At 37.4% G+C, this 15,411-nt stretch overlaps 1 protein-coding gene across 1 annotated transcript in view; it reads right to left on the reverse strand.

The window, feature by feature from the left end:
• The window catches only part of LOC124169589 (28S ribosomal protein S29, mitochondrial), a 29,898-nt gene extending 14,535 nt beyond the window's left edge, over positions 1-15,363 (reverse strand). The window contains exons 1-2 of the mRNA XM_046548226.1: positions 15,184-15,363; positions 14,686-14,828 (exon numbers count right to left, since the gene is read on the reverse strand). Of these exons, the coding sequence (XP_046404182.1) occupies positions 14,686-14,828; positions 15,184-15,199 (159 nt within the window). The 5' untranslated portion in view covers positions 15,200-15,363. The remainder of the gene's footprint in view (positions 1-14,685; positions 14,829-15,183) is intronic.
• Between the last annotated feature and the right edge of the window lie 48 nt (positions 15,364-15,411).

Below are 15,411 nucleotides of genomic sequence, written 5' to 3' on the forward strand. Positions count from 1 at the left end.
TTTACAAGTCAGGTGATCTGTATTTTGGCCTCAGGATTCGGTTAATGCGCAGCCAAGCCCCGTATTCTGATAAAAATTGACAACGAGACCATAATAATCATTACCGCTATGTAGCTGGTTTAATACTATCAAATACTGAAAAAACCGTAGGATAGATCGGGGAGACGGGGAGCCAAGAGGGTAATATAGTTCAACGGTAAAATAGAATAACTGCATGTTTATCAGGGAGGTGGTAGGCTGATAATAAGTTTTATAGACGGATAAAGGGATATATCACATAAGCTGGGCTTACGACGGAGATAACAGAGTCTGAGAGTGTAAACAGAAGACTATTCTCAGCTACCGGAATTGGCAGGCTACCCAAGATAACGTAAACACAAAACCAGTAATCTGACTCGATACATTATTTCGAACGACAATAAACTTTAAGTTATTCCGCAAGGGGCTCCACACCAATTACACATTTACACCAACAGTCCGCTCCCTGGTTCGTCCGCAACACTTATATACAAGATAACCTCAAGATTAAAACAACTACACAATGATTAAACTACAACGCAAAATCTTTCGAACAATCTTTCGAGACAACAAAAAATACACACCACCTCTCTGGGACTACAAACAAAAACCACAATTTAAGTACAATAAACCAAAAAAGGCAATGACACATCTAACACAATAATGCTCGAGAAATAGCCACATAACAAAATGACGCCATTATCACATAAAACGCCAAATACCGATTACCAGCAACGCCTGAACATCGAGTCTATAACTGTCAACGCAGTTACCAAAATAGCGCAGCGTCAATTGCGGCTCAATGGAGCAGAGAAGTATTCATATCATAAATCATCCAACCCATTTAGGATTCGTCAAGCGTATCGTGAGAAGATTTTTTCTTTCTTTCTGCTCTCGGATTTCTTTATTTTTGCTTTCGGATGAGAAAGTAAAAGAACGATGCTATTTGGTACTCGTCCGACCTTAACTTGATATGCAGCGAGCATATAGGATTCGGTGCAGAGAGATTTAATCCGTGAACTGAATAAAACACAAAGGAAGGCTGCGTGGTTCGTCAAAAACTGCTACGGGCGTACAGACCAAGGTGATAGCTTGCGTACAGACAGCGTTACCCACATGTTAAGCGAATACGGTAGTTTCCTTCATCAAAGAAAACGAAATGCATTGATTGCGATTCGTTACCCACCATTAGTGTATTCATAATATACAAATTATTTGGTTTTAGAAATCCCAGTTTAGACGAATGGCAACGCTCAATTTTAACCTCATTTGAAAAAGGCCACATTGGCGCCCATGCGATTCCACTCCATGTGACGTTACAGGGACCAAGTTTCTATACGAGTAGATAGGGGTTTTACACCGTCTAAGATTACCAATGCATGCATGAGGTACAGAGCTCAGGGAAATCTCTTGATAATCACCTATTAAAACTGGATAAGGTCGGAAAGTTTTCTTCGTTTGATAAGGTATTAATAATCCTTATTTAAGCCAAGTGCTACCAGCTAGCAGGGTACTCTGCTACCTGCTAGCTTAAAGGCTCCTCCCAAGGTCACCTCAGTTGCGGCAGCGGGAACCAGAACGACGTCACACGGAGTTTTCCCGGCATTCATACTTAGCCGTCGCGTTTTCGCGCGCTGGAAAATTTTCACTTTTCGTTTAATCGCGAAAAATAGATATTGTCATTCGAAACTCTAAGAGGGTGAAATGCGCACTCCAGGAGTAATAATATTTCGATTTAGGCAATAAAAAAATAATAGGAAACCGCCCTATTAGGCTGGGAGCCGCTGGAGACTCGGGAGGCTGCGCGCTAGGCTTAGATTGCTTGAGAAATTGAGATTGGATATCTTTAGGAGCGACACGGAGAACATCATCTTAGAGCTCCACAATATCTCCAGGTCCGACAGAGGCAATGAATTAAGAGAGATATTTAGCCGAACGGATAGATACGGGAATTCATTTTTCCCCCGAACCATGAAGGGGTTTAATAAATACTAGTCATAATCTTGTTTGAGCATGTGCTTTTTATATGTAGACGGCTGGTGTCATAACACCCCCTGCCACACGCCTTAATGAGAGGCTTGCGGAGTAGTACCATAGAGTAAGTATACTCTTATATACTTACTCTATGGTAGCATGTAGATGTAATTAGCTGCCCACATGAAACTTCTTATCTTTGGAACCCCCTCGCTCCATTTCACTCCCCTCCCAATAAAAAAAAATACAGACACAATTAGATAAGACTTATATGAGGTCTACATAAGGGGAAGACTGCCAGGGCGAAAATCCCAGGGAACAGGGGTTATATATTTGTTACATCTTTGTTATAAATTAGAGCTAATAGTCCAGTCAGGGTGTGCAGCTAATCAAAGCAGAAAAATTCATGCATAATTCCCAGTTTTCCACGAAATTTTACAAAGATTGCCGTAGATTACAACTTTAAAACACCCTAAATTACTTCAATACTTTTAAATGTTATTATATTTATGCATTTAAAAGGACAAGGAATAGGATAGTTATTGTATGCATAATTTAAATGTATTCAAAGCAAGCCAAGACCCTGCTTCGACCTCGTACGCAGGTAATGGCGTCATATGGCATTCTATTCTTAGTGTTTCAATCTTACTTGAGTCAATATGCTAGAAATTTCTATTTTATACTCTGAAATTACACGTTTCGATGCGACTGTAAAAAATTCTACTTGGTAACTGCACTTAAAATTACGTCGAGCACATTTTAGGCCAGAAAATGGGCGTTGAACTGGCAAAATTTTATGTGAAATGAATATGATATACAACATTTTGAAATTCCAGGTCGAAGAAAAAATTCATAATAAATTCACGAAATTTCAAGGAACTAAAAATTCATGCATGATTCCCGATTTTCCCGTTCGCTAGACCGTGTACCCCAGTGTTTTGCCAGCGGGTTTGCTCATAAGTCATGTCAATTTATTAAAATAATGCAATATTTGAATGCACACTTAATAGACTATTTTATATGTTGTGAGTAGCATTTCAAGCCAAATTTATCTGATAGTTCTTTAAGATTCAATCTAAGAAAGGGCAAGGTAAGCTTCATCAAACCTAATCAGGCAATCTTCAAACGATGATTTGTGTATATGGGACGAAAAATCTACAACACACTACCTGACTGTACAAACAATAAGAAAGGCAATAAAGTATTCTTGCGCCGTACAGAAAAATTGAATATTGGCTGATGAAAATATTTAGATTTTTTTAAAAGTCTAAGTACTAGTCATATTATTCAAGTATTAGTCATGGCCTAAAAATTCACGCACAAATCCCGATTTTTTCAGTCGTTGGACACCCTGATAAACCCCAAATTTTGAGCTGCGTCAATGTTTCTTTTGTCTACATTCGACAATAAAACGGCAAACCCATCACCAAAAAAGGCCAATCAAAAGTTATGTACCCTTCTTCTGAAGCACAAGTCTCAAAGGGATACCCTTTGAAGCCATATTGAATGGAATACAGTCTGCTAATGAACAGCTCTGAATCACCACTCCAAAAAGGTAAACAAACTTCGCCGACGGAAATGCCTGACGTCAAAGATAACGAAGGCAAATAACCGACAGTAGGGACAGAGCGATGGCATTATGCAGAGTCAAAACAAGCACGGATTCAAAAGCAGAAAGGCGCACAACACTTCAGTTCCCGATACGACCCATACGACAGCGAAAAGTATGAAAATATGGATTGCCGTCAAAGCTAAAAAGACCTAAATAGGGGACAATAACACATTCTTTAATACATTCTCAATAGGGTGGTTTCCTATTATTTTTTTATGCCGAAATCGAAAGATTATTACTCCTGGAGTGCGCATTTCACGCTCTTAGATTTTCGATGACGATTTCTATTTTTCGCGATTAAACGAAATGTGAAAAATTTCAAGCGCACGAAAACGCGACGGCTAAGTGGGAATGATGGGAAAAGTCCGTGTGACGTATTTTTGGTTCCAGCTGTCGGCGTGTAAGGTCCTTGGGGCGAGGCTTGAGCGCTTATACGACGCAGGCTGCTAGCAGGTAGCGCTTGGCTTGAATAAGAACTTAGGTATTTTTAATGTGTGATTATTAAGAGATGATTCCCTGAGCTCTGTGCCTCATACATGCATTATAGTAATCTCAGACAGTGTAAAACTCCTATCTACTCGCATAGAAACTAGTTCCCTGAGACGTCACGTGGAGTGGAAAACGCATGGGCGCCAATCTGGCCTTTTTCAAATGAGGTTAAAATTGACCGTTGCCATTCGTCTAAACTGGGATTTCTAAAACCAAATAATTTGTACATCATGAATACACTAATGGTGGGTAAGGAATTGGAATCAATGCATTTCGTTTTCTTTGATGAAGGAAACTACCCAATTGCATAGAAAAGCGGCATCGTGATATTTAATTGGCTTGAATCCTAGAAAAGGCTTCCATAATATGAACTCAAACGAGATACTTTATCATAAAAAATAAGCGTCTCAGTTCCAACAAAATGTTTGTTGAATATAGTATTAAATTGAGCGCAATTATTTTCCTTCGGCCTCATAAATCTCGTAAACGCAATAATAAAGCAATGCCCCACAAATCCCAATATTTGAGAGGAACAAGTACAAACAAAATTTGTGAGAAATAAGTGCAAATGCGACAATTTCGACGAGCCTTGAACGGAATTTGACAGTTTGAAACCGCCTTAAAGGAAATAAGTCAAAAATTATTTGAAATTAAGGATACTTATCAATCTGTATGCGTTTTTATCCAAAATAAATTCCATCTGAGGTATTTTATGATGAAAAGCAATTAATTCCAATTCAAATGTTCAAGTTTCCGAGTAATTTCTAAATCAGTCATGGAAGACAATTTTAGCAACAAATTTTTCTGGCATCTGCCGGATTCTTCATGCCTCGACACGTGAGGAATGCTTTCACCAGAGGTGACGCGGAAACATGCCGAAGCAATTTCCTCCCATTACCGCAGATAAGTATCGCTCATTTCACCGTGACGAACTCGGATAAAATTACGTGAGACAAAAAAAAAATTGCTGAGCGAAGAAATTAAAATCAAAAAAATGACTTGACAATCATACGATGTATCCGAACTAGTCATCGCAAATAAATATCATTTTAAGAATGGCAAATTTCCTAAATAGTGGATTGCGACTCTTTGCGCTGAAAAATTGAAAGGTCCGGTCATTCACCATCATTAACTTTTCAATTGCAGCAATATCAAGAAAAAAAATGGAGGAATAGTTTCAAAATGAAAATCTAAAGCACGCGGAAAATATAAATTCAACATTCTGCGAGCATTTGAAACAAAAATAAGTACCCTAAATCATCATCATTAGTCAAAAATCCTAAGACTGGTCAGATGCGGCACTCCTATTCGTTAGCCACTTCATAGCGACGCATTTTATCTCTTTTACACCCTTTATAACCAGTTCTCATCTTCGGGAGCCAACATATTACTGGCATACACACAAAAATTGCATAACATGAATTCACCCGCCACATTTAAAGGGATTGATCGAAATTATTTTAGAACAAGGCCAACCTATCAGCAGAAATAGCCAATAATGAGGTGGCTAACATCGATCAGTAATGACAAATTCTTTAATAGAGTAGAGCAGCGTTTCCCAACCAGTGGGTCGCGGGCGGAATTTAAGTAGGTCGCGGCGTGGCTCTTGAAAATGTACCAAATATAACTGATTCACCATATAATTTTTTTATATATGTGTCATTTTTATTATTTTTTTTAGCATAAAAAATCTTGGTGCAATGCTTGCCTATTACATTGAAACGAAAACAATAGCGTAACAGTGCTTGTGCACGATCTGGCAACGCATACATACGTAAGTGTATGTGTGTGTGTAATCATGGGTGGGGTAGGGGTGGGTCGCGAAAATGGAAAAAATTAAAAGGTGGGTCGCTAGACATAAAGGGTTGGGAACCACTGGAGTAGAGGGATATAAATCACACTTTCGGCGAAAGAAAGTTAGTTCAACATGTAACAGCAACGACTTGAAATAATAGGAAGTGTATTTATTCTCGATCAATCGGTGTTCTTTTTTTTTCGTGAGGCATAACTTGAGCTTACAATTGAGCTATCTTGTTTAAAATTTCAAGGTATATAGAGCAAGAGTAAATTGAACATTGCAATATTTCCACAGAGTATTATTTTTGACACTACGCGTTTCATTGCTACAAACAACATTATCAAGTCTTAAGAGTTCTTCCTTACATAGCAGGGTGGGCCGAAAAAAGGTTTTTTTTCCTGATCAAATTTGCCCTATGCGGGAAAGTTGCGAAATGATATAAGGATCTCGCACGCAAATTTTATTTTCAAATCGGATGATATTTACCACTGCCGCCCGTACTCTAAAGTTTAAAATTTTGCGAAAAATCAGACTGATTTCAGAATCAAACGGCTACGGAGACGAATTTTATGAAAATATGGGACAATGGATAATAGTAAACATTGAATACATGTTTATAGTTCATAAAAATGAAATTTGAAGTTTATTTGATAAAATCTATGGTTAAAACAATGTCTAGGAATTAACAACAAAATTAGAGTATAGACCACCCGCACAACACATCGCATTTTTGCCTACGTTTCTAAAATTCCATTTTGGGGCCAATTCGCAGGTAAAACAACATTTATTTCGATTGAATTTAAGTTTTTAGCAAATAAATCATCACATGGTAGTAAATATTACCACAAAAAGTAATTATAAGGTAAGTTATTTTAAATTAACATCAATTATAATGACGAATAACGTATCTGTGGAGCTATTTTCAACAAGAAATTCAGCCAAGGCTGAGAAAGAACAGAACCTGAACACCAAGCATTTCACTAAGTAGCTCTCTGTTAGTTTCGTGAAGTAACTACCCAGAACTCACCACGAGGAAGTGGCTACCATCGAATTCCACCCGTATCCGCCCAACCAACCTTTGAAAGGACACGGTTGTGTAAGCATATCCATTACTATGACAAATTTATGTAGTGATTATTAGACCTATATAAGGAAGAACTCTTAAGGCTTCTGTAACAGTTGATAATGTTGTTTGCAGCAACGAAACACGTAGAGTCAAAAATAAAACTCAGTGGAAATACTGCAATGTCCAATTTTACTCATATTAAGAACTTCCACCACATCGTGCCTAACATCATACAAGATACTTATATAGAGCAAACCTTCATTCCTCGATCTAAAATACGAAATATTTACATGAACGAAAACAAGGATGTCAAATTTTTCAATTTTTTAATGCACGCAAATGCTGAACAGAGGCTAGACTAAGTACACCCAGATAATTTCAAGACGAGATCGTGAGTAATAAACAACTAATCCGCAAAGAAGTAAAATCAGTCGGACGGGACACTGCTCCAACCTTTGCGCACTGAACTACTATTAGGGGTATAATATATTTCCAAGTATTTCTTTACTCGGCCGGTAATGGGCTAAATGCTGAAGTTGAGATCAAGCTGTAATTTTTGGGATCGAGAAGTTCAGAAGTCGATTATGGAAACAGTGCATCTGAATTAAAAAGCACCAAAAATATACTTAAAGGTAATCAGACCGTCCCTAAAATTAGGTATATGTTATGGTAGAAGCGTGCGAACAAACCAAGATAATATAATACTCATTACAAACCAGACTAAGTTAAAATTTTCAGCGGCACAATAAGTTAATCCGTAAAAAGAGAGTACATTTCAATTTTTTACACCCATTTAACTCGCTAATAAAATTTCGCGGGTATTCATGTACGTAAAAAAAAGTTGGGGTTATGTTGCCGCGTCAATTTTCGGGAGGCCCCACCGTTTCCCGACCGATGGTGGTCGCCTTTTCAAGGGAATCATCAAGATTCTCTAGAGAAAAAAATGACCAGTATCGGTCGGGAAATTGTGACCTATATAATTGACGCGGCGACATAGACTTAAAAATTTTAAACTAACCAGTTTAAGTGTTTTTATCGAGAAGAATCCATAACAACGTGAATGGCCAATTTTGCAGCTTTAACGGCATTGGACTCGACTGAAATCGTACGTGGTCCTCAAACAGGGAAGAACGAGGAAAACCCAGAAAAGCGGAATCTTAATCAAATCAGAATTTCTACCATGCCTACATGAATTCGTGCATAAAAAAAAAGAAAATACCAAGAGACCAATACATTCACCACGCAAAAAATTGTGATGATGTGCCTGGGATAGAAGCCCAGACCTCCAAATTTCCTTTTAAGGCCTGTTTACAGGGCACATTAACCCGAACGAGTTAATATCTCAATGAATGAACACGAAAATGTAACGTGTAACTGACCAACTAGTGCAAATGCATGAACGGAAAATCGAGCCTGTTATAAATTGGTTCATGCATTCGTACATGTTTTGCTCCGGTCCACAAAAGTCATTCACCCAAACAGACGTGTTAATATATCGTGTAAACAGGCCTTTAGCGATGGCACAAAAATACACTTCGAAGAATGATCACTGCAGGGGTTTAAAAAAGACAATAACCTCAGAGAACAGTATCTACTGTGATACGCTTAAGAGAGTCGTTATATAAATGGCATATCTCACTTTCACTTTGGAACAATCAGGAGACGCGCGGTCTGTACGTTATCTTCAAAGCAAGAATGCAGGTATCTCTACTATGACTTTTCACGAGAAAAAGCCGAGGTGACTAGGTACAGCATACTAACATCGGAGTTGGGAAAGGTGCCAAGTAAATAAAGAGATAAAAACGACAACTAGTGAATAACACGCACCACTGCCGATAATCGGGCTTTTTTCGCGACGTAGGACACGCGTAAAACGGAAGCTATCGTTTTGTATGATACGCGGCAAGTCAACATTATCAGTTGATAATGTTGTTTGTAACAAAGAAACCCGTCCTGTTAAAATAAATCCAGTGAAAATAATGCAATGTTTCATTTAACTCATATTTAGCTACCGTATTGAAATTAGCTATGTACACTGGTGGATATAGGGGGAGGTCACAGGGGTCATGACCCTTCTATCCCAAATTTGTTATAGTTTCATAGTATTTGTATCCTTAAATGCCTAATATTGTTCTAGTCCATCTTATGTTAGGAATAAAATTAAATTTTAAACTCCAAAATGCGTATTATATTATTATTATATATCATACAACGTACAAGTTTCCCACTCAATCTAAATTATAAAATTCAGTTATTTCCAGGTTTTCACGGTCTAAAAGTCTTCAAATTCACGGTTTGTAGATAAACCATTTTAGGCAGAAATATTGATCACGTAACAATCATCATTTAACTGAAAGTTAACATCACAAGTTAACTGAAAATTTAACATACGCGACAGACGCCGTGAATGCTAACGCAGTAATGAAAGTGCTATCTCTCCTGACGTCACATATCGTTTGCAAAATTCAGCTCCAACTAAAAATTGAGAGAGGGAAAATAGAGGGACCAGGGTGCCAGGGAGTTAAGAAGTGTCTGCATTTTCGCAAGAGTGGGATTTGGGCATCATGGATCTAAAATATGTTTATATCAAAAATCGTAAATACCTAGAAGTAAGCTGGGTACATTGAAAGATTTCATTCCCTTTAAAGTATTTGTTGGTCTACGACATAATGCCCTTTGGTTCAAAACCCTAAAAATAACCGTAGAACTTCGTTTAAAAGTTCTAGGGGCATTGCAAAATGAAAGGTATACGTTTATGAACTAACATTTGCTGCAATAGTAACAATTGAAAAAAATTAAAATCGCACATGTAACAATAAACTGATGGCATAAATACGCCGTGATGGGTTGCCTTCGGGAAAAGGGTCGAGGATTATATTTGCCCAGTTGCAGAGGAAAGTGTCCGGCACCCTACTAGGCAAGGTCATTAAGTGGAGGAAGCGACTACCTGGACAATTCCTTGCCGAGAAACAACTCCGTACAGGGCGAAAAAAATGCTCAAAGTATTCGTACAGCCAAAACCAATTTTCCGTAAATGAGGCCGGCGCGAAAGGGTTAATAAACTTTGGTTACCAGTCTTCCGGCTTTGGTACAGGCGTACAGTCCGGCCGCCGAGAGTTGTCCGATGACAGCTAGAAGGAGTAGGGGTCAAAGTTGACAGGCAAGAAATGGAAACGCCCACACCACACGTTAACAAAAGGGTTCCCTTAAGAAAGGAACCAGAAGGGACGACGAGCTTGAAGGACCCAAAGGAAGATTCCTTTGTTTTGGCGATTCGCAGAAAGGGCTTGTTTTGGGTGGCTCAGGCTTGTTTCAGTGCTTCATATCCATGAGACAACGTTGTATGACTGGGCGAGGGTATGAGGTGCGTTTGGGGGACAGCAATTGGCTGCAAACCGTGCAGGCGCAGGGTTCTCCGCCCCTCCTTTTGAACTGTCATCGGACAACTCTCGACGGCCGGACTGTAAGTGCAATGTGTCATCATGGCATACGGACCAATAATTGCGCTTCGAATGTACGTGTGAAGATAAATCTGTGGCCATGTCTGCGCGTGACTGATCTTGAAATATGATCGAAATATATACATTTTTCCTTTAATCGGTCAATCATAGTTCTACAATCGTAAAATCAATATTGAGAGATTTTTAAGGTTTTATGACGAAATTCACAGCTTTTTCCAGGTTTTTTCACGGTATGCGAAATTCGCGGCTTAGTCACGGTTTAAAGGTTTTCAAGGTTGAGTGGGAACCCTGAAGTTAGTTTTTACTTTATTATTAAAATAAGACATTGCAATATTTTCACCGAGTTTTATTATTACACAACGCGTTTCGTCGTTACAAACAACATTATTACACTTCATAATGTTGTAACGATGAAACGCGTAGCGTAATAATAAAACTCAGTGTAAATATTGCAATGTCTTATTTTAATAATATTAAGAACTTCCACCGTATCGTGCCCAACATCATACAAGATAACTGAAGTTTGCTATTTGGGATGTGGTAACAGTTGATATGTAATGAAAATGGAATAAATGAAAATACATCGCTAAAATTAAACTAGATCAGTAAAACCGAACATTTAAAATAAGCTAAGAAATTAGTTTTCCAGGATAAATTTTTTGTACTTCTTGTTGAAAATCTTTATACTGCCTTTCTTAGTGCATTCTCAATGGACTTCTTCAGTCCCTTTTCATGCAGGTCCCACACTGGACTTCCATACTCTATGAACCTAGGTCATGACCAACCCCAAATTTAATACTGAATCTCACCCTGAACTTGTACATAAACTTGTCCGCATATGCCTGTATGTATAAAATTTGAAAATTTTACAAAAGAATCTTCCCAAATGTAAATTTTACGTATTTGAGAAAATGATAAATTTCAAATACTACACCACAAAAATTACAAAATTCAACCGCTTGAGAGGGTCGAATTGTTGAAGTTCATATCCTAAAGGCCGTTTTACATGGTACACCGAATTGCGCAGGTTAGAGCTGCATTAATTTCTAAAATGGCGTGGAATTGCGCGAATGCATGAACGAAATTAGAACAGGGTCTATTTTGCCATCTCGCATCCACGCATTCTCGCATGTGTTCTAGCAATTCACTGCTTTACACGATGCAATTTTGATTGCACCTTCGCACGTACGTCAGACTGTGCAATTCCGTGTACCGTGTAAAACGGCCTTAAAAAAAGAAGATGATGAAAATTATACTTAAGTAGTAAGTTTTACCATCACAGCTACTTTTTCAGTCACTTTCAGGTAGTGATGCCTCTTTCACTAGGTTTGTAGCCAGAAATTTGAATCAGGGGACACAGGTAGTGTGTACTGATATTACGTTTTCAATTAGCACATTTGAAAAGCAGACATGTCATTCAATCAGCAGTATATTTCATTTGCATAGAGATGAAAGTTAAATTATTCACTTTTTGTCTGCAGGCACAATGAAATGCTACCATACCAAAAAATGGATAGTCAGAGGATTGGTTTCCTTGGGCTAGTGGTCTCCCCAGCAGTTGTATAGCGGGTTGCTGCCACAAGGGAAAAAAGTTGGGAGGGCTGAAGCCTTCACAGTCTCCGAATTGGATATGTGCCTATGTTTTAGAGGATATCAAATGGTCTCAAATTTTCTCTTCTGAGGGTCCCCTACAAAATTTTTGAGGCCATTGAACTCCATCTCACTTTTCATTGTATGTTTCGGTGGTCTAAATAGTTGATAAGAGTCCATTCATTTTATAACACTGCTTTAACTTAACCTCTTTTTTTGGGCAACCTGTTTCCTAACATTAAAGTGGGTCAACATTTGCAAAAAGATAATGGATGAAAATAACTGAATATAGCTATAATCAGCTGAAATAATTAAATCAAATGGCATCAAAGAGAATGTTTTTAAAAAATGAGTTAATTTAATAATTACCCATTGAAATACAGGTTAGGTATCCAATATAGTAGTACTACTTAAGCTCATAGCTAATACAAATTCTAAAGCTTAAAGTCCTGGTATACTGGCCTCATATTTTCAGCACAGTCACAGTGTAATTTCATAATTTTATAACAAGTTCCATTCATGGCTAGCCAATTAACTAATTTTTATACTTATGAAAACATCCCTTGCCTCCTTCCACTAAATATTGCATATTTCCAAGACAAAACACCTTGCACTGGGACTACACAAAGGCTATAGTCTTAAAATAAAAGGAGAAATAGACTACAATATTTTTGCAAAAAACAATTAAAATGCCAAAGGACAAATATTCAAGGAATGTAAATGAGATACACAAGTTGGTACAGAGAATGAAATCAAATACAAATAAATAGGTGAGCCAGTAATTTAAGCTTATTACACGCGGTAGGTACTTGCAAAATATGATGTACTTACAAGAGCACATTTCAAATTGTGTTGTGCAAAGTAGTAATTCCTAGAATGCACACAAAATGCATGAATAAGAGATGCCAAAATAGCCCCTTTCTAATTTCGTTCACGAATTTGTGCAATTCACACCAGATTGAGAAAAAATTAAGTTATGAATTCTTCCATTGCATCCTCCAAGACAAAAAGCCTTTAAGAAGGAATTATAGAACATAGTGGCCATCAAAAAGACACAAAGTATCACTCCAGATATTTACAACATTAATGAATGCAATGATAGGAAAATCCCTTTAATATAATAAAGGATTTTTGTGTCTTTGCTGACATTTAGACCTATTAGAAATGTTGTCTTTTACATTTAATGAAGATATCGTAAGTGAACACTTCATACTCCACTAGCAACACATACACTTGGATTCAAATGTGAGATCAAATAAAAATACCCACTTTTCAGGCCCATTTTTTCACAACTGTGCCCTAAAATCAGATGATTATCAGAGCCAAGGGTCCAACTTCATCCTCTACCAAGACAAGCTGCTTTACCGAGAATGTGGTTGCCTTTATTACAATTATCGAATTGATTTTAAATAACTCTTTGTTTTTTGCCAGTACAAAGCAAAAGTATTCTACTATTTCTGTGGCAATAATTCCTTCAAAATTTTTTTAATAATAATGAATTGCGTCAAGACACGTTTACATGGTAAATCTATGGCACTCAGCATGGGAGTTTGCGGAATTCAGTCTGCTCCCAAAATATCGCAGTACATACATCTTAAGTGCCTCATAGGCCAGGAAATGCGAAAAATGAGTAAACCATGGTTAAACTGAATACAACCATGGGTAAAGCATAGTCACTCTATGACGAAATTAATCTACTGTCCAAGAAACCCTAGCAAGTGTTGCTTCAACATAACATGATGTGTTAGAAAGAAAAAATCTTGAAATATTGTATTAAGTAACTCTTTCATTACTGTGATTTTTTTCTCTGGAGAAAAATTAAATATCATGACAAAAAAATCTAAATAATCGCCCATTATAGGATAGTGTTTATTGGGGTAATTTTACATTCCAGTTTAAATAGTCGACAAATCATTAAAATACACAAAAAACAAATCTAATTAACTTTAAACTCTGTCATCATTTAAATATCACTATCATTTACCCAGCCCTATATTTGTATTCCATATAAACAAAAATCCACGTACTGCTGGGGTTGACATCCAATAATCTGGCTGAGGAGCAGCATAATATTATCCTGGGTAAAATTTTCTATTTAATAAGTAGAATGGTATGACTTCCGCATCCAGAAGAAGAGCATCAAAAACCCTATTCAGTATGAAACTATTAAGCATATAAACCTTACAACAAAAAAACTCATAGGTAAATGGTATTTAGTGCATAAACACAATTAGTACATATTGTGGAGATGTGTTGGGACAAGAGGAAGGGCAATATCAAATTCTGCTTCTGAGCTACCCCACCCCGAACCAAAGTGATCCTAATTTCAAAGCAAGGATTCTAGCTAATAAATTCTTAATGGGGAGCTGACACATCAGCCTATATAAATAATTACTCAAAATATTTACAAGAAACGATCGGATGACAAAATTATAATGCACGAGAACCGCATAAAAACGTTGCCAAGTTCCAAACATCAAGTCGTCACTCGAAAATATAGGAAAATAAACAAAGAAGAAAATATACATAAATAAAAAAAGTCTGAATATAAGTTTAATAAGCAACTAACATGCTCTTGCGACAGAATATGTAGTATATATATGCATACACTTATACGAAACTTATCTCGTAACACGCCTACACACATTTGCCCTTAAGTTATCCCAAAAACACTTACCGGATTGCTTTCATTCGTACGAAATATCCTTGAAGAATTATCACTGTTTGCAGACATATGATTCACCGCCACAGATGGTTCGACGACTGTTGAAGACATGAGACGGTTGAGGGTCGAGACATACGCACTGAGCATTCGACATCCTGATAATTGAATAATAACAGGATAATTACCAAACACATCAACCAACTCTTCATAAATATTGCCTCATTGGTTACATACTGCTTCTAAAATATATCTTTTATCACGTTTACAGACATATTAAGGGGTATAACCATCAACTATAAAACGCACAGCAACGATTACATGTAATGATGGCACATCACTTTCGCACCCCATAAGACTACCATTTAGATGATAAATATTAATTAAAGCTACAACAACTGAACTTAGTTTTAATTATGAATGGCACAGTACAGTGCGTAGAAAGGACAATACCTTGCAATTAAACGTAAACCGGTACACAACAAGCACAACGAACTTTATAGGCATACTTACTCATTCCAATAGCCATGGTCAATGGCAAAACAAAATCAGCCGCAGAAACGGTTAAAAATAGTACAAATATAACTTTATTGACCTCAGAAATTACTTAAAGGTCACTGACATTCACACATTTTGCACCCTTAATCACTCACTTTCACGCCCGCTTACGTTCATCCCATTACACTTTCGTTCGCTCCTCGACGCTCGAGTGGCGCTTGCATCGATGTGTAAAACAAAACA

This window comes from Ischnura elegans, chromosome 12 (assembly GCF_921293095.1).
Source record: "Ischnura elegans chromosome 12, ioIscEleg1.1, whole genome shotgun sequence".
In the NCBI taxonomy this organism is placed as follows: domain Eukaryota; kingdom Metazoa; phylum Arthropoda; class Insecta; order Odonata; family Coenagrionidae; genus Ischnura; species Ischnura elegans.